This window comes from Fusarium fujikuroi, chromosome FFUJ_chr03 (assembly GCF_900079805.1).
Source record: "Fusarium fujikuroi IMI 58289 draft genome, chromosome FFUJ_chr03".
NCBI lineage: Eukaryota > Fungi > Ascomycota > Sordariomycetes > Hypocreales > Nectriaceae > Fusarium > Fusarium fujikuroi.
The window spans coordinates 4,179,818-4,201,717 of record NC_036624.1 but is presented as its reverse complement, the minus strand read 5'-3'; the positions used below and the strand labels follow the sequence as shown (position 1 = coordinate 4,201,717).

Sequence of the window (21,900 nt, the reverse complement as noted above, 5' to 3'; positions counted from 1 at the left end):
CGGGTATTTCGCGTTGGTTAGGCGTAAGGAGGCACACCATAGGGTGGTGCGTCGACTTCATCTTCCTAAGATGAGAAGAGCGCGATGGCAGCGCAGAAGTTGTTGCGGTTGTCCTTGTCTAGGACCGCCGACTTGCCATCAACATTGACCATGTTGACAGAGGCCTTGGTGCTGATGCCGTAAAGGTGCACCTGAGAGCTCTCAATGTCGATCATGTTGTCCTGGCAGTTGTTCTCACCAACACAGACCTGGTCGTAGTTGTCGAAGAAGCTGTAGAGGCCTCCTCCATAGATGAAGACATCCTTGGAGTTGACAGCGCGGAGACCCCAGGTACGGGCACATCGCTCAGAGGTACCGGTGCAGGTGGCCTTGAAGTCGGGATCGAAGTACTTCTTGTTGACACTGAAAGGGACGGTCGCGTCAGGGTTGCCCTGCATGTAAGCAGTCTCGGTCTGGATGAGCGACATGTAGACATTAGAGGCATTCTCAAGGTGGTAGTTGTAGAGAACGCTATGCTCGGAAGCGGTACCCCACAGCCAAGCGCCCTTGGTGCTCTCAATCAGAACTCCGCGGCCGTTGTAGAGGTTGATCTGAGAGTGATCTCCAAGGTCGAGCTCGTGGTCAGCAACCCAAAACCAGGTGTTCTCAAGGTAGCAGCTAGACTGCTTGGTCATGTGAAAGAGCATGAAGGCGCCGAGGCACTCAGGGTTGGGATCGGCCTTGACCTTGGGGTTCTTCTTGCATTTGTCGGACTGAAGTTGAGTACCCGCAGAACCACCAACGCGGAAGTGGACATCAAAGAGACCAGCGGAGCCGGGAGTAGAGCCAGCGACGTTGAACTCCATCAGGATAGCACCAGGCTGGGGCCCGAGAGTCTCGAACATGAGGTCCTGGATTTCGACGTTGCCGACATCACCAGCTTGACCGACTTGCCAGACGGGCTTGGGGTTGGCTTGATCCTTGAAGTTCTTGTTTCCGCCAGCCATGATGAGAGGCCAGACCTCGCCAACAATCTTGATGTTCTTGGGAACCTTGACAGTATCGGTAATGACATAAGCGCCGTGATCGAAGTAGACGATCTGACCATCTTGGACACTGTTGAAGACAGCCTGAATGGCAGCAGTATCATCGGTCTTGCCATCACCCTTGGCACCCTTGGACTTGACGGAGATGAAGTTGGAAGCAGGGACACTGTTGTACTGAGGCTTGCTCTTGGTGACGACGTTACCCTTGGAATCGAGAAGAGCCTTTGGCTTGGTGACAGGAGTCTGAGTGGCCTGGATAGCTTTACCACTTCCGCCGCTGTAGGCACGACCTTGGACCCAGGATGCAATCTTGGCGTTGCCAGGGAGGATAGTAGCACTAGATCCACCACCCTTGACGGCGACAGGGACAGCAGAGGACATGTCGACGTTGTCGATGATAAGGGTGCCATTGGTATCAGGCTGGGCGGGGTTGTAGTTGGTCAGGACACCGACTGCAGTGTTGGCAATCTTGCTGTCGGTAAGGAGAATAGAGCCGACGTTCTGAACATTGCCGCCAGCAGTCATGTCAATGCCGACCTTGGCGCCAGAGATGTCGAGGCCGTTGAGAGTCCACAGCCAGTTCCAGTTCATGTAGACGGCAGTGTTGCAGTTGCGGAAAGTCATGTTTCGGCTGGTGAACTGTTGACTACCAAAGAAACCACCATACCGACCACCAATGAAAGTGAGGTCGGTCATGAAGCCACCGGAGCCGTTGTCGATGAAGATACCTTGCTGTTTGTTGTCGTCGCTAGGGTCCTCAATCATCTGGAAGACGATGTTCTGAAGAGAGGTAGCTTGGGCGACTTGCCAGTGGATACCAGTACCGGAGCTCTTGGGCATACCGGTGAGATCAATCTTGAAGTTGCGGACCTGTCGGAAGAAGTTGTTCTGGTTGGTATGCCAGTTGGAGCCATCTGGGTTGTAGGGATCGACATCAATGACAGCCATACCCTCAAAGTTGGCAGTTGGCTTGAGAACAGGAAGGTTGTTGACATCACCAATCATGTGGGTGTAGTAGTAGGGGAGAATAGGCTTGGAGACAACATAGGTACCAGCAGGGAAGTAGACGAGAGCGGGAGTGACAGTAGAAGAGTCACAACCCTTACCACAACGATTGCCGTCAGAGAAAGCGGCGTTGATGGCCTCAGTATCGTCAGAGCTACCATCACCCTTGGCACCGTAGTCCTTCACGTTGCGGAAGATCTTGTAGTCGGCGGAGCCATAAGCAACGACACCTTGACGCTTGATGTCGGACATCCACCAAGAACCAGCAGCGGCGGCAGCCGAGTAAGCAGGAGCCTTGGGAGTGGCAGGCTCAGGCGATGGAGGTGCAGGATAGGCCGGTGCGGCAGTAGACACAGAGGCCGCGGGAGCAGCGACATCAACCTCAACCTCAATAGCCTGAGGAGCAGCCGAAGCTGGGAGGGTGAAGAGGCGCATGGCCAAGAGGGAGGCCGTGACGATAGTCGAAAGCCCCATGATGACGATGAATAGCCAGCTAAATCGTTGTTTCTGGGGTGTAGCGGTATAGTATCGCTCTAGAGAGTGTGTTGATATTGCAGATGGCTACGAAGGATAAAGTCAGTATGCCTGTCTTTTCGTATGTTGTTTTGACAAAGTTGGAGGAAGCCATACGCAAAAGTCAATTGGAGAAATCGGTGTGATGTGAGAGAAAGGAAGAGATCTCAATATCAAGCTCGAGAAAGCTGTCAAAAAGGTTTGGGGTTGGGTAGGGTTTTGTGTAGATCGAGGTGAACAAAGGAAGGGAACAAGGATCTGCACAATGGTGAAGAAAGGATGAAAAAGAGAGGATGGACGAAGGAACAGACGAGAATAAATAAGACAGAGAATAGCAACAACAACAACAATAATGGCACTGGCACTGGCACTGGCAGAACGAAAGTGAGGTGCAGTGTGTGAATCGAATTGGCAGCCTGACACTGTCGAAAGCCGTAAGAGTCCAAGTGAGGCAGGTGATGATATATCTCGGCAGCTTTCGACAGTGGCACCGAGAGGGTGTACAGCCGAGAAGGATCTATAAACGCTGAGACCACTAGGAATCAATTGTTTACATGATCATGACCAGGCCGGCAATGCTCGAAAGCGGCACTTGAGATGAGGGTTCGCATGTGTTGTTGGTCCCTTGTTCCGCTTGCATATTGAGGCTTGTTCAATGATGAAACTTACCAGGTAGATAGGCCAAAGAAAATAAGACCTGAAATCTTTAAAGCCAAGAAACAAGTATATTCAAGGGAGAGACGGGCGCTGGCTTGTTGTTTAAAAACCAGGCAAAATAAAAAGAGAGGGTGGTGATCAAAGATGACGCTGTCCCAGACAAGCAGGAAAAATGAATAAAAAAGAGAGGCAAGGAGAGACACACGCGATCGCGTGTTCACACGATAAAGACTGACTGTCGTGGTGGAGGGTGCCCGTGGTGTGGTAGCTTTCGACTGACTTGAAATGGAACGGGAGAAAGGGAAGAGTAGAGTAGACAGGGTAGATATACACACACGGTTGGGATGATTATATGTGACATGAACTATTGACTCGACTTACCTTATTGCTGCCCTGACCAGGAACAGGGATCTCATCGTGGTAACTCTCCTCGGACGCCATCCGCCGTCTCTGCCTCCGAGGGCCTGCCATTGGAGTGGAGTTGTCCATTGAATGTCTGTTCGCTCTTCCAAGGGGGGCTGAAGCTAGCTGCAAGACAAGATTAAAGTGATCGTCATTGGCTATGGTAGCATCACGGACTGTTTCAAACAAGGCCGACCAGGCCAGAACAAAACATGAAACGATGAATGAGTATGATACAAACAAGTCAAGGATGCGTTGGATGAGTATAGGATGATGATGAATCGAGGCGATGTTGCAGGAAAAGAGAATAACTGACGGGATGTGGAAAGGGGAACAGAACAAGCTCGTCCAGTTACCGAAGAGAACACCCTTGATCTCTCGACAAAAAGGGAAAGTACCTCTACCAGGACGAAATCGGTCTAGCGCCCTGTTTCACTGGACGACCCCGGACAAGCCAGCGGGTGGCTCACGCTACATCTCCCGGATCAAAAGAACCGGGGCATGATCTAAACAGCGGCAATTCTCCTTGCATAGAGACTAAAGAAGCCATCACAGGTCCAAACCACCAGATCATGCATCTCAGAACAATGATTCACTATGGCACCCAAAGAAAGTGGGTAGCTTCTCGCCCTCGCTCTCGCTGCAAAGATAACCCGTGACTACCAGTAACGTGGTATCGACAACTATTAGCTTCACATACTCTAATTTCCACGCACCCATGTCATCCACCATTCCTTCAGAAACTCAATACAATACGAAACTACATTCCTCTCCCACTGAAGCATTACGCCATGGTCCGTTTAATCACCAAGACATTCCCACTCTCTGCGCCACGGCATAGATTCCCCCTAGCCGTCTCAGCTACTACCAGGACCCTTCTAAACACGCGCGCGACTACCATATATTAAGCGCTTAATCATGCTGTGGCCGAGGTGGCTCCGGTACGTGAGGTGATGCTAATTAAAGGGATTTACAGTAGGGGTCTTACTTATTCCTTGGCTGGATTGCTGTAGTGGCGGTTATGAGGCCATTCAGAGCCAGAACCGAGCATGAAGTCTCGAAAAGCAAGTTTTGGAGCTATCGATATTGGATTAATGCCATTGATCTTCGCAAATATTGAATCCGCGGTGGCTTTGAAGCCATCACAGCCAACAAATCCCCTTGCAGTCCCCTGTTTCAAAACACAGCTCCCCACATCCCGCCACACCATGAAGCGCATTCCAGCCCAATCCACCACCTCACAATGCACATCAATCTGAGCACAGAGTCGCATTTAAGGTCAACGGTTGCCTGCATGTGGTACAACAGTTACTCTAAATCTATACCACCTACCCGATATAGCACAGGATAGTCCGTCAAAGTCAGGTGAACTGCGAACATGCAGACATGAAATATATTAATTAGTTCAGGATGCGTGTTTATGCAAAGTCCCCCTCACATGATCTACGTCTATTTATCACACGCTATCTGTTTCACTCCGCATCCTTTTTCATCCCGCATTTCGATATCGATGCGCGTTCCCGTGGATCTCGGACTCCCTTGTTTCACGCATCGGCCATGAACCCTGTAACCACTTAAACAAATTAATTCACCGTCCGTCGTGAAACGAAGCACAGAATCAGAGACTCGGAAGACCCCAGGACTCGAAAGCAACAGTTAAGTAAATTCATTTATATAAACTCCAGACGCAGTCTATGTGATCCAGATCGCTCATCAACGCTATTGGCGAGTAATCCTCATGAGCGATAGATCCATCGCCGGATCTCAAATGTGCTCCGTGAGGTTGCACGCATGCACCATGTCCATGTCCATCCATGTCCTAGCATGTCCATCCAACATGCCCTAATGCTGCCTTACATCTTAAAATCAGTCTAGCAAACCCTTCCATGTCATAAAGTCGTAAAGCCAGTTCAATCGTGTTCGTCTGGCATATTAGTATCCCCCAATCGTATTATTCCGTCGCATGCTCAGGGCTCAGATAAACCCTCCCTCGATCTGTAGAGGCCTGGCACTCTCGATGTTCTCAATACCATCAACATCAGCACCAAAATCCATTATCAAAATCTTGGGATCCTGTCCTGTGCTGACAATGCGACGGTAATCACTCTTCGCACTCAAAACCCAGCTTGCGTGCCACTTGGGAAAGTCGAGCAGCTGATGTCCAGTCTCCATATCCCACACCTTGATGTCAGTGTCGTAGCTTCCAGAGACCAGTCGGCCGCTCACACTATCTATGTGCAGACTGCGAACCAGATTCTCGTGGGCGCGCATCTCACGGAGACACTCGCCAGTATTGGCATCCCAGATGCGGATAACCTTGTCGTTACCAGCAGATGCAATGTATCGGCCATCTTCGGAGAATTGGGAGCAAGCAAGCCCCTTGGTGTGCCCCGTGAACTCACGAATATTTTTGCCTGTTTCAATGTTCCACAACTTGACGCGGAAATCTCCCGAACAAGACACGATGGTGTTGCCCCGCATCTGTACTGCGTTAACAGGTCCGCTGTGTCCCCGGAGCTGCTTGATCAAGTCGCCGGTGTGGCGATCCCAGACACAGATGCTGAAGTCCTTGCTGCATGTGACGATATGCTTGTCGTCAAAGGCAAGATCGAGAACAGCTGCGGTGTGGTGTCGGAGTCGGCGAATAGGACGGTATCCTGCGCGTACGTCGTAAACGATGCAGGTAGAGTCGGAGGATCCAGTGACTAGGATCTCGTCGTCATACTGCAGGCACAGAATAGAGGCCATGTGATGTGTAGGGAATGATGTACTGCGAGGCATAGAGAAGTTTGACTTCTCGTTGTCGGAGGATCCTGAAGCGAAATGAGTAGGGTTGCCATCCTCGTCAATGAGCATGTCGGGTTCGGCGATGACCTCGGGTGGTCCAATGATGAGGGTGCATTCAAGGGTATGCATATCCCATACCCGAATCGTCTTGTCGCGGGAGCCAGTAATGATTTTGTGCCTTTTCTGGTTAGTAGACCACTTGTAAAAGGACCGAATAACTTACTCGTCGAACTGGAGGCAGTAGATGCTATCCTTGTGTCCATTCAGATAGACAGGTCTGGCCTTGCCAGTCTTCCACCGCTGGCTCAACTCCTGCTTGACACGGTAAATGTCCTTCCAGTCATTCGCTGGTGAAATAGCAGGAACTCCGAGACCACTTCCAGGCGCAACGGGCTCACTTGTAGCATAAGTGGCAGTAGTCTCGCGAAGACAAGACTCACGCCAGATGTGCTGGTTGCTAACAATCTTGTTCCAGTTCTTGCAAACCATGCTGGCCTTGTTAAGTGCTGGAGCGTCGAGGTTTGCGAGGACATGAATAGCGAGCTCTGCAGGAAGTCTAGAGATGAAGTCGATCGTGCTAATAGCAGCATTTTGCCCTATCTCAGTCTCGCTCTCGACTCCAGGAAGTGTCACAGTAATTCCGATTCCGCTCTCACGATCGTTGCTCTCGTCGTTGGTGCTAGGATTCAACCACATGTTGTACAAGCCCTGACGAGCCAGGTATTCATTCTGCATAGCAGCTGAGGCCTTAGCAGCAGCTCCAGAGTTGCTGGGAATGACGGGTGGCTCGCCACGGAAACCGGGAATCGGGAGATGTGACGAGTTCTCGTAGTTGTAGGCGTTCTGATCATGTTTCAGATCGAATCCGTAGATCGATCGTGAGCGACGAACGGTTGCTTGTCGGAGACGGCTCCAAGTCGAGTGCGCATTGTTGTATGAAGTAGTAGGTCTGCCAGTCTCGGTTTGTTCGACATCTTCAGCAATCGAGGGTCGTCGATGAACCATTCGGTTGATCGAGAGTGAAGCGCGGCGAAACATGCCCTTGATCTGCTTGGCACCTGGAGTGTGGAAGTGGTGTTGATGCTGGGTCTCGTGATGGGCGCTGTTCAGATCGTGGAACTCGTCTTCGGTATCGTCGACAGCGAGATCGTTGAAATGCCGAGAAAGATGCTGCGAATGAGAATGGTCATGACCAAAAGCAAATGATTTAGGACGTCGCCATGGCATAGAAAGGCTCATGCTGCGGTTTCGAGGGGGGGCAGCTGTGTGCATGGCGGCTGCTTCAGGGCGGAGAGTGGTGTTCGCAGTCTGGGCAGGCGTCGAGACGCCCAACGGCGGAGATTCGGAGGGAGATTCCAACATGGCCTCTTGAGCAGGAGCCCAGTCGCTGATGGGGAAAATGCGCTTGGTCATAATCGAGGTGGTAGCAAAACTGTCGAACTAGAGAAAGGAACGTGTATCAAAGCGGGCTGTGCTGGAACTACCGGAGCTGGAAACGCAACTAATCGAACGACGATGAATATGAAGGAATGTCGAGTCGACCAAATCGTCGAGCAGTGAGGAACAACGAGCTAAATGAATGCGCTCGTCGCAGGTTTTGACCTCTGTCGTTGTTGTTTACGATCGGGCGGTCGGTACGGGCTGGTCTGGTCTGGTCGCAGGGGCGGTCTCAGGCCTTCCTTTAAGTTTCGCGGAACCTTGATTTGGGTCCGTTTCTGGCGTTGGTCGTTCGGCGTTGGGTGGCAACGGTACACGAAGCAAACAACTCAAAAAAAAAAAGAGCCGGGGGTTTCAGAGGGTGTTTTAGTACTCGTTATACGCTCTGTGCTGATCCCAACAGAAAAGCAGGAAAAAGAACACACAGAAAAAGGAGTCGAAAAGGAATGGAGATGGATGTGAGGGAGGAAGAGCAGGCTTCTTGAGAAAAAACCGTTGCGATTAGCAATCCCGGTAAAGTCAACGGAAGACAGGGGGGCTTGAATTTAAAGGGCGAACTGAACTGCCACTGAAGGGGTCTTGAAAACAGGGGGTCCCTGATTGGTTTTCACTGTACGTACAGCACACCAGAGCACAACAGGACGAGTCAGAAGAACGGGATGATCAGGGGAATAAAAGAAGGAGAGGGTGTCGTCTAGAAAAGGGAAGAGATCAAAAGTATCTCTTAACAAAAGCTAGTGGTCCATAGGACGAGTCACGATACTGAACGACCCTTGGCGGTGATGTAAGGCGACTGGTCCCCAAGTCATGCTTAACGCCATCTACACTACACGATGATATGCACTTGTGAGCTAGCGTTGCCCCAGAAGGAGTCTTGGAATGCGGGAAGGACAACGATTCTTGATTTATCGAGCAGAGGTGGATCGTACGGTTCCAGTTTTCTCGGGGCCCGCGATTCTCTTCTTCCTTGGTCCGGTCTGAACAAGCTCATACTACGTCGTTGAAGAAGATGGTTATGAAGCTAAAGATTGTGACGGTAAAAACTCTTTGCTTTTTAATCTGTAGCGGTGAAGTCCCTTGAACACGGTAGCAGTAGCACCTGTGGCTAGCCGTCCCTCCATCAAGCCATCCTCAGCCAACCCTACCGAACAGGGCGAAAGAAACTCAATAGTGGCGATGCAAACTTTCCGTATTCTTATTTCCGGTGCTGATTATTCTCTAAAGAAATCTGCAGGTACTGAGTAATGCAGCAATGCCGCAATAACTGTGATTGCAAAGTAGCAGCAATGTTGGGCCGTCATATCAAGGCCGTTGATCCCTATTGACCAGACCTCCAACGGCCAATGGCTGTGTAACATTGATTCACCACAACAACAGCGTTACTTCGAGAACCCACGCAGTGCAACACTCAATGCGTCCTGGTCTTCCAGGGGTCTGGATCAACACCCCAAACAAGCTAATCCCCCAAAGCAACCCCGGATTCAGCTGGACTCACTGACTGATCTCATCCACAGGGGCTGAAGACCAATATTCTACAGTTCATTAACAGTATAGTCTCTTTACGAGTGGACGATTCTCAGCCTGAAACTGTTTGCAAGAAGATTTGCGCGCATTAGTCCCTGAAACCCGTAAAACGAAAAAATCTGACGGATTGGAGGAAGTGATCGACAAGTCGTTGAGAAGAACTTGAGTGAGTTTGGCTTACAATTGGTGAACCGGACATTCCGATACCGGTTCCTTGGATCCAGTCAGCCACGGCTGGGAAATTCTCCATATGGGTTGATCTGGATTTCTGTAAGCTCGAATTAACTTCAGCCTGAAGCTTCTAGTCTTGAAGGTCTAGACCTCGACATTTTGGCCAAAGTGGCCTGAGTCTGGACGTCATGGCTACCCTACGCAACACCCTGCTTAAAGGACGGCCATTGCTATCTCCAAGACAAATGCTATAACCCGTAGATTGGTAGGTCTCAAGTTAAAATATCCAATATTGCATCTCAATTCCAGCAATCTTCAACTTTGTCTCAAGACGCAGCCCTTCCGGAGTTTAATGCTGCAGGGCTGTCGTGGGGAAGACAGTGGATCAAGTTTTTCCCGTGTCAAGGATCCATACAGAAGTTTTTGAGAGCTTGTTCATTATCACCACGTAGCAACACATCAAAGACTCAATTTACCTTGTGTCATAACATCAACTCACCTTCATCATGGCCACTCCAACTCCAAGGCCCTCCCAAGTGGCTTTCCGTATTCATCCCGTCTACCGCATCTTCTTCCTCATTCTTGAACCCATCTCTGCCCTCACCGGTGCTTTCTACACTCACTTCCGCCAAGGAACTTACTTATCCCTCCTTCACGCATCTTCAGCACCAGCGGAAACACCAAAGGCCACCTCCGTAGCTATGTCGCAGCTCGCCAATATGTTCTTCTTCTTTGCGCTCAACGAAGCGCTCGTTCTGCGATCTACAGCGGATTTGCGGGTTTGGAGGACGGTCCTGCTTGTGCTACTTATTGCGGATCTGGGACACTTGTTTTCGATGAGTGAGCTTGGGCCGAGTATTTATTGGGACGTCATGGCGTGGAATGCTAGTGATTGGGGGAATGTGCCGTTTGTGTATCTTGGCATGACTATGAGGGTGAGCTTTCTGCTGGGAATTGGACTGGGAGAGTCGAGGGCTTTGAAGAAGAAGGACTGGAAGAAGCAGTGAGCTTTTCGGACGGTTATAGCGAGGTTCGGTATTTGGGTTTGCAAGATTTCGGGTTTGGGTGTCCGAATTTGTGGTCATGAGGAGGAATGACTTGGATATAACTTGACTACGCCTTGACAAGACATGATATAGCAGGTCTAGAACATATGATGACCGTATAAAAGGATACCCCCATCAGGACAAATGGAACTATAAAACACATCTCAAGCCAACTCTTTACAGATCGCCAATGCAGCTCCTCTCATGCTACCTCATCCCCCACGATTCTTGGTGGTGGAGGAATTCAGACTCCGCCGGCCCACGATAATCCGAGCTTCATGTCAAGAGTCATGATGGCCCCTCAACCAATGACATGCTCACATCGGCTATCGGCTATCGCATGTCGCCTGTCTGCAATTCGGGCATAGCGTCCCGAAACCCCCAATCTCTCAATGCGACACTTCAATTCCTCCCCCCAAACCGCGTCGCTTACTCGAATCAGATGATCTTTCATGATGGAGGGGTCGTAGTAGGGAAAAAAGTGCCCCTCACACGTAACCGATACGGTAGTCAACGCGATGAGGGGTGACCTCTGAGGTTGTTTCGACGAGTGGGGGTTTCTGGTCGGCTCGTCGTCATGAGATGAGCTTTATAAAGGAAGAGAAGCCCCAATTGACTTGTTCTCAATTGCTCTACTCTCTCTTTCTCGTCATCTCAATACTCATACTTCACCATCATCATGTCTGTTCCCGACAAGTTCCAGGGCTTCCAGTCCCCCAGCGCCGAGCACTGGACCGACTTCCAGAAGAACTCGTTTGAGCCCCGTCCCTTTGGCGAGTACGATGTCGACATCAAGGTCGAGTGCTGCGGTGTCTGCGCCAGTGATCGTCACACCATCAGCGGCGACTGGGGCGGCTGCCCTTATCCTCTCGCTGTAGGCCACGAGGTTGTTGGCAAGGTTCTCCGTGTTGGTGATAAGGTCACTCTCGCAAAGGTCGGTGACCGTGTCGGTGCTGGTGCCCAAGTCTGGTCGTGTCTTGAGTGCCACCAGTGCAAGAACGACAATGAGACCTACTGTAAGCACCAGATCGACGCCTATGGCGCTGACTACCTTGATACTGGTTTCAAGACCCAGGGTGGTTACTCTTCTCACAGCAGAGTGCATGAGTACTGGTGAGTACACTTGTCCGCCTACCCAATTGATCTCATTGACTTACAATTCATAGGGTCTACCCCATTCCCGAAGCCCTCTCCAGCACCCAAGCTGCTCCCATGCTCTGCGCCGGTATCACCGTCTACAGCCCACTGAAGCGTCTCGGCGCCGGACCCGGCAAGAAAGTCGGTATCGTTGGTATCGGTGGTCTTGGCCACTACGGTGTCATCTTCGCCAAGGCTCTTGGTGCTGAAGTCTGGGCCATCTCCCGTTCACGAGCCAAGGAGGCCGACGCTCGCAAGATGGGTGCCGATGGCTTCCTGGCCACTGGTGAGAAGGACTGGACCAAGGGCCACGAGATGTCCTTCGACATCATCATCAACACTGCCACTTCTTTCGAGGGCTTCGCTCTCAGCGAGTACCTCAGCCTGCTCGATGTGCATGGTCACTGGAACTCTGTTGGTCTTCCCGGCGGTGACGGTATCTCAATCCGCAACCAGGACTTCATCACCAACGGCTGCTACATCGGAACATCGCACTTGGGTAGCCGACGTGAGATGCTTGAGATGTTGCAGCTCGCTGCTGACAAGGGCCTCAAGTCGTGGATCGAGGAGATTCCTATCTCCAAGGAGGGTCTTCAGCAGGCCATGGAGGCTCTGAAGACGAGCTCTGTTCGCTACCGATCATGCATGACCAACTATGAGGAGGCCTTCGGTGCGTAAGCGTGTGGAAATGTGAAAAATAAAAAAGAAGGAGTTTGTTGGGAGTAGCCTTGGGAGTTATGAATGAGTTAATGGTGGAGCCGAATGCTCTTGTTGGCGCGCATCAAAGACACCTTGATGGGTCAAAATGACGAACAAGTCTGGTATGATCTATGCGATCATGCCTGAATGAAATGATGAATTGAACATGATGAAATCTATCAATTGTCTCTCTCCGTGATCGGACGCGATTGTAGCTTTAGTTCGTGAGGTGATAAGCGAGTATTTACAAAGCAATGATTTCATAATCAATGATTCCATTTCTGCTTTCTAATGGACCATCACGTAGTCTGGTTTTGGAGTTTTTGGCCCAGAAGGCTAGACCACTTTCACTTATACTCCCCGCATAGCAAAGCAAGTCATGGGGTTGTGGGGGTCTCCATCTCATCTTTTCACATCACAATGAAGATCAATGGCCGTGAAGATGAGCTGTAAGCCGGCGGTTGGAGTGATTAACTGTCAGTAAGAGTAACTAATCTTCAGAGTCATTGCATACAATGCCAAGATGCGGGCTATCATGAACCCGCTGAGTCTCATTCTTACAACCTCCAATTCCCTCTTCACGTCCAAAAATAACGAGGCCGGCACCCATGTCATCAACGCTATCCCCAATTCTGCCACGCCGAATTCTCCTCCGTGTATCTCCAGCGGAGACCGGCGGGTGTTACTAGTGACTCACCCCTACCGCTGCATGTCTTCAGCCTTTTTCACTACATGCTGAGAATAATGTGAAATTTCTTGACGCCTTTTACTAGCAGTCGCTTTTGAACCTCGCCAAATCGAGGAATGTGATTAGCAATCTGTAAGATTCGGTGTGCTTAGATGCAGGGAGGAGTCATCGTGGTGGGCTTCGCGGTTTGTTTAAAGATCAAGGCGACCGCCGGATTTTTGGAAGTTGGCGATACCTTCAAACTACACTCTACAGAGCAATACTACAGACAATAAAATCATATCAAGATTTCAAAAAAACTTTTGGATCCCTTCTCCACATTTCTTCACTCTCTATTGACTATCCATCACCATCATGTAAGTACAGCCCCTTTCAACCTCGAGCTCACCACTAACGACACTACAGGGGACAATCATCAGCATCTCCTTCAACTTCATCATCAAGATCTCAGACTCCAGGCTCAAGAGATCCAACAGCACTCATGGAAATCACACGTCGCTTCAGCCGCTCCTGTAGCAAGGCAGAGATCGCCTCTGTAGGCATCTCCCCTGCTACATCAGCTGTCTTTGCAATCTACACAGCTGCGCAAACTTCTCAATCCTGGATCGACGTCTTTGACATCAAGACCCAGAGCGGCTACTCCAAGACAAGCGGCTCGCGCGCTGTATTCTCACCCAATGGCTCGAAGTTGGCTACTATTAGGGACTGGACCGTTCAGTTTACAGGAGGCTTCGACTTTCACCACTCTAGCACTGTCTTCTTGAGGGACTATGGCAGTGGAAAGACGGCCTGTGAACTCAAGGAGGCTAAGGGTGAGCCAATTGCTTGGAGCCGTGATGGAAGACTCATCGCAGTCGGTGAAGCGAGGAATCGCATTGGAGTTTGGGATGTGAAGCACGGTGTCAGAGTCGGAAAGGTTCTGAGCCACATCGACGCAGTTACTCACGCTGCTTTCCTCCCCGACCAGAGCCTCGTCACGATCTCACGCGACGGAACGCTGCGCATCACCAACACCAAGACTTGCAAGACAATTCGCCGTCTTGAGATCGACGGCTCAAACAACCCCCGGGCTCTAGCAGTCAGTCTCGATGGTCGACGTATCGTCTCAGTCTGGGGAACAAGCGTCCACATCTGGATCCCCTCCGCCAACGACCTGACGTCTTACAACCTCAACGCGGTGCGACCCTGTGAAGGATGGCCCCTTGCAATCTCACCCGATTGCCGATACATGCTCTGCAGAACTGAAGATGGCTTCGACATCATGGATGTTGCGACGGGAACAATTGTGTACGATGAGGTTACGGAGGAGATGGTAATGTCTGGGGCTTTCGATGAGGATGCTAAGGTTCTGGTTCTTGGAAGAATGGATGGCGTTGTTGAAGTTCGGGATGTTTTTGACAGAAGGTGAAAAGTTGTGATACCCTAGGATGATCAGATTGTAAACGAGCTGGATAGATGTGTTTTTGACAGGATGGGCGTTTATTTGACATGGGCGTATAGGAATTGTTACTGTTTCTCAGATATTCAACATCGTTGATTGTAAGAGCATATGCCAGGCTCTCAACAGCAAGTATTTATATACTCAACATTAATTTCTTCAATTATTTCAATACATGTTCGGTGGAACAGGCAGCGAGATAGCCTCAGTTTTGAATTTTGAGATCCCTAAAGCTGAATGGATCCAGGGGCAACAAAGTTCTCACACGCCACATCAGTGTTTTGAGACAGATATTTTGCAAAGTCAAACAGCAATCGGTAAATAAGGAGATCACATCAAGTGATACAGTTACGAGCCGAAGAATACAGTTTGTCACATAGGTAGACTTTCACCAAATCACATGCAGACCTGACATCAACAACACTTAATCTTGTATCAAAGCTTTTTCGTTCCAGCATTTAAAGGCTCGTCACGAGCCCTTCCAAGGTCATACTTCTTCGTACTTATCCAGAATTATATCAACCATCCATTCATATATCCACGGGCCAGTATCACTTGTTGAACTATAGTCTTACAAGAGGACGTAGGAAAGCTCAATCCATCAGTCACAAGCAACAAAAGACCTGGCCACCAGGAACATCACGTTTAGCAAAAGCTTTGCAGGCATTGGACCATTCATCAGACGACCAGCCAAAGTTTCGACATCCTGTCTAGCTCACCGAGGCGTCAGCCAGAGACATCCACACGTTTTATCCTTGATCTATCTTATTGAGATATCAGACAAGGTTAAAGAAGAAACAAAGCCGAGACATATCCTCCATAGCCCGTTATTATGGAAAGCCCACCACTCCCGGCAGAGATTTTGTATCAGATTTTCGAGCATTTCTGTCTACATTGTCAAGAGAAACATTCCGCCTCCCACGAGCCGATCTTAGATAATAAGAAGGATAAGGACCGCCGGGCTCTCTTCAGCCTTAGCAGCACATGCAAGAGCTGGGGATGTGTTGCACAGAATATCCTCCATCACTGCTTCAAAAATTCACATGATGAGGATCAGATCAAGTTCTGCAGGACAATTTGCGAGAATCCAAAACTTGGCGAGCAGTTACAAGTCGCCATCCTCAAGCAACACGTAGTCGGCGACCAGCATTTACTTCACTCCTCTTGGTATAAGGAATCCATGGTTAGGTATGGGCACTTGCTTGGGCAGAAACCGCTGAAGCCACAGAGCTCTGTTACCACCTGGGGAGATTATATCGCACCGATTATTCTGCTTCGGGCAACCAACCTCAAGCTTCTCTTCGTTCACTGCCTATACAGGTCGTCCATTTTCCAAGAATTCAGTATGGAAGCCGTCATAAAGAACAAATCTCTGACTCCGAAACTCGAGTATCTTTCGGTGGGGCAACAGCGAATATCCCGCTTCTGGTATCATGAACCACAGGTTGAAACAAGTCTAAATACTTTAGGGGGATTTCTCATGATATTGGAAAACCTCCAGACGCTTTCCATATCGCGACCTACCTTTAAAAGTCTTCCAGAGAAGCTCCCATTACAGAAGCTACGCAGGCTTCGGATTGGTAATGCGTGCCTTTCCAAAGATGAGCTGCAGAGACTCATCAACAGCACAGGAAATCTGGAAGAGTTTGTCTATAGGGAGATTGAAGACACGGGTGGATCAACACTCACGGTTACATCTCAGGAGATCTTTGAGATGTTTTCACCCATGAAAGATACACTCAAGAGAGTCGTTATGAAGATGTACAGCTCAGAACGTCCCCCTAATGGCTTGGCCCAGCTAGTCAAGCTGCAACAGTTGCGAGTCAACGCAGGAGTATTATGCGATATCCCCACCATGAGAACTAATGGTCTGGACCTTGCAAAGGATGTCCTGCTCGATGTGTTCCCACCGAACCTACAGACGCTATGCCTTGATCATAGCCACACGGACGCACCTCTATATCGAGAGGCTTTGGCGTCTTACATATCGTATACCTACAGAGAACCCCCCCAGGAGCAAAAATTAAAAGAGGTGACTCTTCATTTTGTGGATAAATCCATTCCAAATCCAGCACCGTGGACAGCGCCTGTTCTACGCCGGCCGTTGAGGGATAGGAACGCAAGTGAAGGGGAGTGTCTACGCAGCGAATGTAGCCCATTATGGCTTGAGAATGGATGTATAACCGTCACGACAGCACCGTTCTTATGGTATAGCTGCGATGAGGTTGGTGAAAACACAATGTTGCCGCCTTATGATATTTAGACAGGGTTGTTCTAGTCTAATAGAGGTTGGAAATGCTGTTTTTGATTACTCACTCTGCTATCAAAACTATCCAGCACAATAGATTTGGCATGAATATAATCGGCTTTTATTCAAGTTCCCTCAGAAACCTGCGTACCAAAACACAAAACAAACTTATTATAAGACCGGTGTGGTAAGCGGTCGAAGGTGTTAAGGGGAGGAAACATGCTGAATACACAAATGTCCAAGACGGCTTGTTAAGCATTCGTACACTGCCCTGACATGTTCTGACATATAGCTTACACCCAAACTCTGTATCGAAAACAGAAATACACATCAAGCTGCATTTACACAGGCGTCAGCCTTGTGTTACACGTCCAAAGTGTCAAGGCTTGGAGTTACAGTAGCTCACAAGCTACCGGCAGTGCTGCATTACAATAAACCCAGTGTTATTAAACCAGGAGGCACAAGTAGACAGGGTTATAGAAGCCTTAGGCTGCGGTTCGATTGGCCAAGCCAGCCAAGTCTCTCTATGATTAAGAAAGAGAATGATGGGACACTAACATTGTATCGCCTTCTTGGGAACCATAAGCAGACAGTCCAAGGCCAAATTCACCTTCACTAACCCCTAAGTTCTGTGAATGGCGAGTGCGATCATTGGTGACCAACTGTTGGACAGAAGAGGGCTGTGATAACTAGCCCTCCTGGACAAGAGCGACAGGTGCTTGAAGCCGGTACACCACCGGTCGCGTAGGATAAAGCCTTGCTCAGAACATCAGAGACATCCGTCATAAACCACTCTCATCTACAGTGGATCACCCCGTCTACGGACTATAAAAGACTTCAACTATCTCTCGAGCAAGTTCGTCCAGCTCAATCTTGCCAAACAAACAATCCATATCGACAGCATTGTTTTACATCCCATCATTGTACAGTCAACATGAACCTCCAGAACCTGCCCCAGGAGCTTATATACATAATCTGTGAGAGCCTTTGTCTGCACTGTCAAATAGACACGAAAACACCTGCCTCGTTCCTACATATCGATTCACCAGGAGAGAGGGGCATACGGAAAACCCAGTTAGATCTTTGCTTACTCTGCAAACGCTGGGGTTATATAGCACGACGGGTGCTCCACCACAGCTATGGCTTTCCTGAGAGAAGCGATAGAGGTGATGTCAGATTTTGCAGGACTATTTGCGAAAAGCCGGAGCTAGGCCGCTTTGTTAAGCGGATCTACCTGAGGCAGATGTTTCAACTGGACTGGGATCTCGACAAGGATGATGATGCTTGGCTGCTCAAGTCACTAGACAAATTCTCAGACATTCTGAACCTTCCACCGAAGCCTTTCAACTTCAGCAAAGGAGCATGGTCATCGTTTATTATACCACTCATATTGCTTCAGATACCAACTGTCGAAGATCTCCAGATAGACACACGAAATCTCGACCATCTGATGCAGCAAATCAAGAAGCCACCCGAAAGTCATCTGCATACCTTTCCTCAGAATGTCGTCAAAGTTACCATGTCTGAAGGGCCGCACTGCCAGGAAGTCTTCCCTTTGAGGGGCCCAGTCGACCTCTCCGACACAGCTGGTGGTGGATTGCTGTCAAATATTCGAGGGTTTGATATCCTGATAATTGGAAACCCAACTCGCCAAACGATAAAGAGTCCTTTACAGCTCGACAGTGTTCGTACTCTTCATCTGATAGACGTGTGTCTGGTTCGGGAAGAGCTACAGCTTTTGGTGTCTGCCACGGGGCCACTTGAAGTTTTCAAGTACATGGGAGGCTTCACACAGGAACCAAACCCAGCCACAGCTCAAGACATATGCGAAGTCCTCACGACCAAGAAAGACACTTTGACAGAAGCGGCAGTACTGACGCACTACAAAGCACGTTATCTTACAGCGGCAAGAACCCTTGAAAACGTTACTTGGCTACGCATCACAACAAAATCCATCTGGAAGAGAACAGAAAGCGAGCCAACGCTACATGACCAGGCTTTAGTGGACATATTCCCCCCTGCACTTTCAACCATAATATTCGAGGCTGATCGTGAAGACATGGAGGGGCTATCTGCCGCACTCACGAAATACATTCTGTCCAACTGTCCCGACAACCCCGAGGATCAAATACTGAAAAGTGTCCAGATCCACATTCATCTAGGCATCCCCCCTGAAGGGGTACGAAATCCGCCGGTACAGGAGGGGAATCCTTCTTGTGAGAAAATAAGACATGAATGCGCTCTTTTCCTTGAGAGGGGCTATATTGAAGTGAACTTTGTATACGATAATTGACTGGTTTAAGGAGCATTAGGGCGTTAGGTTGAGGCACGAGGCTATGCACATGCTGTATACCTAGGTTTAGCAAATTGAGGGTTTTCAGCAGCTCAGCCAGATAAAATACAAATACACTATTCTTCAGTTGTCTTATTGTAATATTCTCATGTGAGATCCAAGGTGTATTTAATGTTATTCGTTGGCAAGCGAACGGTTGTCAAGCAACTTATGCATGCATACGGAAGTAGTTGGTACTACCAAATTTATTGGACAATGCTTACAAAAGGTAGTCATTCACAAGATAAAAAAACCGCTGGCTGGTAATCGGTTGACTGCCAATTCCTACTGAAGGCACACGCCAACAGTGCTTCATGACGATAATCAGCACATACTGATCAGGTACCAAGCTGTGCAATATTATAGTGATACAAGAGCATAGCATTGAGTGACAAACAGTGCCGCTAGAAACAGTTCGCACCTTTCAGTCATTCAGCTTATCTTTGAACTATAAAAGGCCCCAGTTTCCTCCCAGTTGCAGCCTCGTTAACTCAAACTCTTTGAACTCGCAAAACTGCGCATTTCGTATATTGGGACCAAATCATGAAAAACATGCTGATACAGAACATCCAACGGGAGATTATATTTCTCATCTGTGAGAGCATATGACCTCATTGCTACAACCTCTATGAGGATCGGCCGGCCGTAGGCAGTACGGCCGAGATACCACTACCTCCTGAGGCCAAAGAACACCGCCAGACGATCATCAATCTCTCATTCGTCTGCAAGAGATGGGGATATATCGCGCAGAAGGTACTGCATCATCATTGCGGCTACTTCGAGACTCATCCCAAAGCAGAGTTCTTATTTTGCAGGACCCTTTCTAAGAATTCAGAGCTCGGAAAGCATGTGAAAGAGGCTAGAATAAGACAAATCTCTACATACGACTGGAGTCTTGATGAAGAATGGCTCGCAAGGTCGCTGAACAAGTTCTCAGTGGTTCTCGACTTTCCGGAAGCCTCTTCTCTACCAGACATCTCAATACGAGGAGAATTCATTGCGCCCCTTATTTTCCTCCAAGTACCGACTCTCGATCGGCTTTCGATACAGAACGAACACTTGAATGAGATCATGAGAAAGTTCCGTGCGCTCTTTTTAGGGAAGCAATGCGTTGTCCCTCGAAGTATTACCACTATATGTCGCACCGCTAGACAACAGAGGCAGCAACAAAAGATCCCTAGATCTATCCGAGGCTTGTTTGGGAGGACTTCTATCGGCTAGTCCCGGAGTCCGCGACCTGACCTTATATAACCCCAATCCACAGTCACTTCGAAACCGGCCGAGTCTCTCTAACTTACGAACTCTGACCTTGTCTGCTGCTTTTATTCGGGAAGAACTCCGACTACTCCTTTCATTTACAGGGCCATTGGATATATTTACTTATTATGACATCTCTCGCCCTGATTTTAAGGGCGTCATCATCCAGGATATATGCGATCTTCTGATATCTAAGAAGCATAGCTTGGCAAAGTTGCATTTCCAGACTTTACAAAAATATCAGTACTTCACGACAGCCAAGAGCCTCATCAATGTCAACCATTTGCTATTCCGTTTCGGAGGTTTCTGGAGTCCAACGGACGCAGAGCCAATTCTGGAAGAACACGCCTTACTAGATATATTCCCACCCAATCTCTCTACACTATGGCTCGATGTCTCAGAATTTACGATCCTGGGAATCCTGGATGCTTTGACGAACTATATCTTATCCACCTTTCGAGACCAGCCAGTGGAACAAGTGCTACGATATGTCGTTATACAGGTTCTAGCTAGCGTTGACAGTGAGTCCTCAGAATTCTCTCTGGCTATAAATATATCGGCTTGGAAGAAACTCAAGCAGAACTGCCAATCTTTCCTAAGACACGGGAGGATAATCATGTTTCTCAGGTGCTGGAAGACCGGGCGTGGAAGGATTGTCTCTCGTGACGTTGACTCTCACCAAGATATCTGACCCATTTTCTGATCTATCATATATGAAATGCCGCCCTGGTGTGTTCCTGGTCCCGAAATTGGAAAATAACGAGAGTTAGCCATGACTGATAGCTGAGAATTTATAGTACCAGCCCTGAACTTGGTGAATTGCTTGATAATCAAGAACATGTACTAGAATTTGGTCATTATGTGACGGTCACTTCCCCTGAGAGACATCGTATTCAGGAGCAGCTTTAACGCCTTTTAGGAATATTTAACTTAATAAACATGCGAATAAAACTTTAAGCATTTAATTGTACTGTTCAGGATAAATGGCATTGGCTTCTAGCCGCTTGGATTGCATCCCGACAGCTGGCTACCCCTTGGATCTTGGATGGCGAATTGACTATCGGGGGTCAGGCTCTCTATTCTCAACATGTCACCAATGCCTGAAGGAACAATCATACTGACGCTCATGAGGAAACCAATTCAATGACAAGCGATCTACTACCAAGTGAATGACTACTTAAAGGAGTGGAAGACCATGCTAACAGTTGCGACCGACAGCGAATAATACTCCATTTCAATACAGTACATCAGCTGAATCACTCAGATACTGTAACAGAATCACAGACTGAACAACTAATAGTGATCGACTGTACCTAGTAAGAGTACATTTACCAGTGACGCTGCCTGAGCTGTCTCATTATAAAGCCAAATTCCAGGACACGTACCAAATCTACAGGTAATTTATCCCAAAACCTGTGATTCCTAAAAGCTACAACATGGATTTTCAAAACCTTGACGCGGCCCTTATATACATTATATGCGAGAACTTTTGTCTTCACTGCCACGAAGGACATGGAGATCACCAGGCCTTCCC

General features: G+C 48.8%; 7 protein-coding genes; 5 read left to right on the top strand and 2 right to left on the bottom strand.

Moving 5' to 3' along the window:
• Positions 1-65: 65 nt before the first annotated feature.
• FFUJ_03381 (probable beta-1,3 exoglucanase precursor) lies at positions 66-2,504 on the bottom strand (the record flags this gene model as incomplete). The annotated part of the gene is made up of 1 exon (XM_023575222.1): positions 66-2,504. The coding sequence occupies one exon, from the start codon at positions 2,502-2,504 to the stop codon at positions 66-68; it is 2,439 nt and encodes an 812-aa protein (XP_023428439.1).
• A 3,072-nt stretch (positions 2,505-5,576) lies between these two features.
• Positions 5,577-7,802, bottom strand: FFUJ_03380 (related to F-box/WD-repeat protein; the record flags this gene model as incomplete). XM_023575221.1 has 2 exons in its annotated part: positions 5,577-6,567; positions 6,613-7,802. 2 exons carry the CDS (start codon positions 7,800-7,802, stop codon positions 5,577-5,579), a joined length of 2,181 nt encoding a protein of 726 aa, XP_023428438.1.
• A 2,225-nt stretch (positions 7,803-10,027) lies between these two features.
• On the top strand, positions 10,028-10,528 carry FFUJ_03379 (uncharacterized protein; the record flags this gene model as incomplete). The annotated part of the gene is made up of 1 exon (XM_023575220.1): positions 10,028-10,528. One exon carries the CDS (start codon positions 10,028-10,030, stop codon positions 10,526-10,528), a length of 501 nt encoding a protein of 166 aa, XP_023428437.1.
• Positions 10,529-11,246: 718 nt separating this feature from the next.
• FFUJ_03378 (related to alcohol dehydrogenase) lies at positions 11,247-12,382 on the top strand (the record flags this gene model as incomplete). XM_023575219.1 has 2 exons in its annotated part: positions 11,247-11,680; positions 11,734-12,382. The coding sequence occupies 2 exons, from the start codon at positions 11,247-11,249 to the stop codon at positions 12,380-12,382; spliced, it is 1,083 nt and encodes a 360-aa protein (XP_023428436.1).
• Positions 12,383-13,572: 1,190 nt separating this feature from the next.
• On the top strand, positions 13,573-14,499 carry FFUJ_03377 (uncharacterized protein; the record flags this gene model as incomplete). The annotated part of the gene is made up of 1 exon (XM_023575218.1): positions 13,573-14,499. The coding sequence occupies one exon, from the start codon at positions 13,573-13,575 to the stop codon at positions 14,497-14,499; it is 927 nt and encodes a 308-aa protein (XP_023428435.1).
• Positions 14,500-15,361: 862 nt separating this feature from the next.
• On the top strand, positions 15,362-16,792 carry FFUJ_03376 (uncharacterized protein; the record flags this gene model as incomplete). The annotated part of the gene is made up of 1 exon (XM_023575216.1): positions 15,362-16,792. One exon carries the CDS (start codon positions 15,362-15,364, stop codon positions 16,790-16,792), a length of 1,431 nt encoding a protein of 476 aa, XP_023428434.1.
• A 919-nt stretch (positions 16,793-17,711) lies between these two features.
• On the top strand, positions 17,712-19,070 carry FFUJ_03375 (uncharacterized protein; the record flags this gene model as incomplete). The annotated part of the gene is made up of 1 exon (XM_023575215.1): positions 17,712-19,070. One exon carries the CDS (start codon positions 17,712-17,714, stop codon positions 19,068-19,070), a length of 1,359 nt encoding a protein of 452 aa, XP_023428433.1.
• Positions 19,071-21,900: the final 2,830 nt, after the last annotated feature.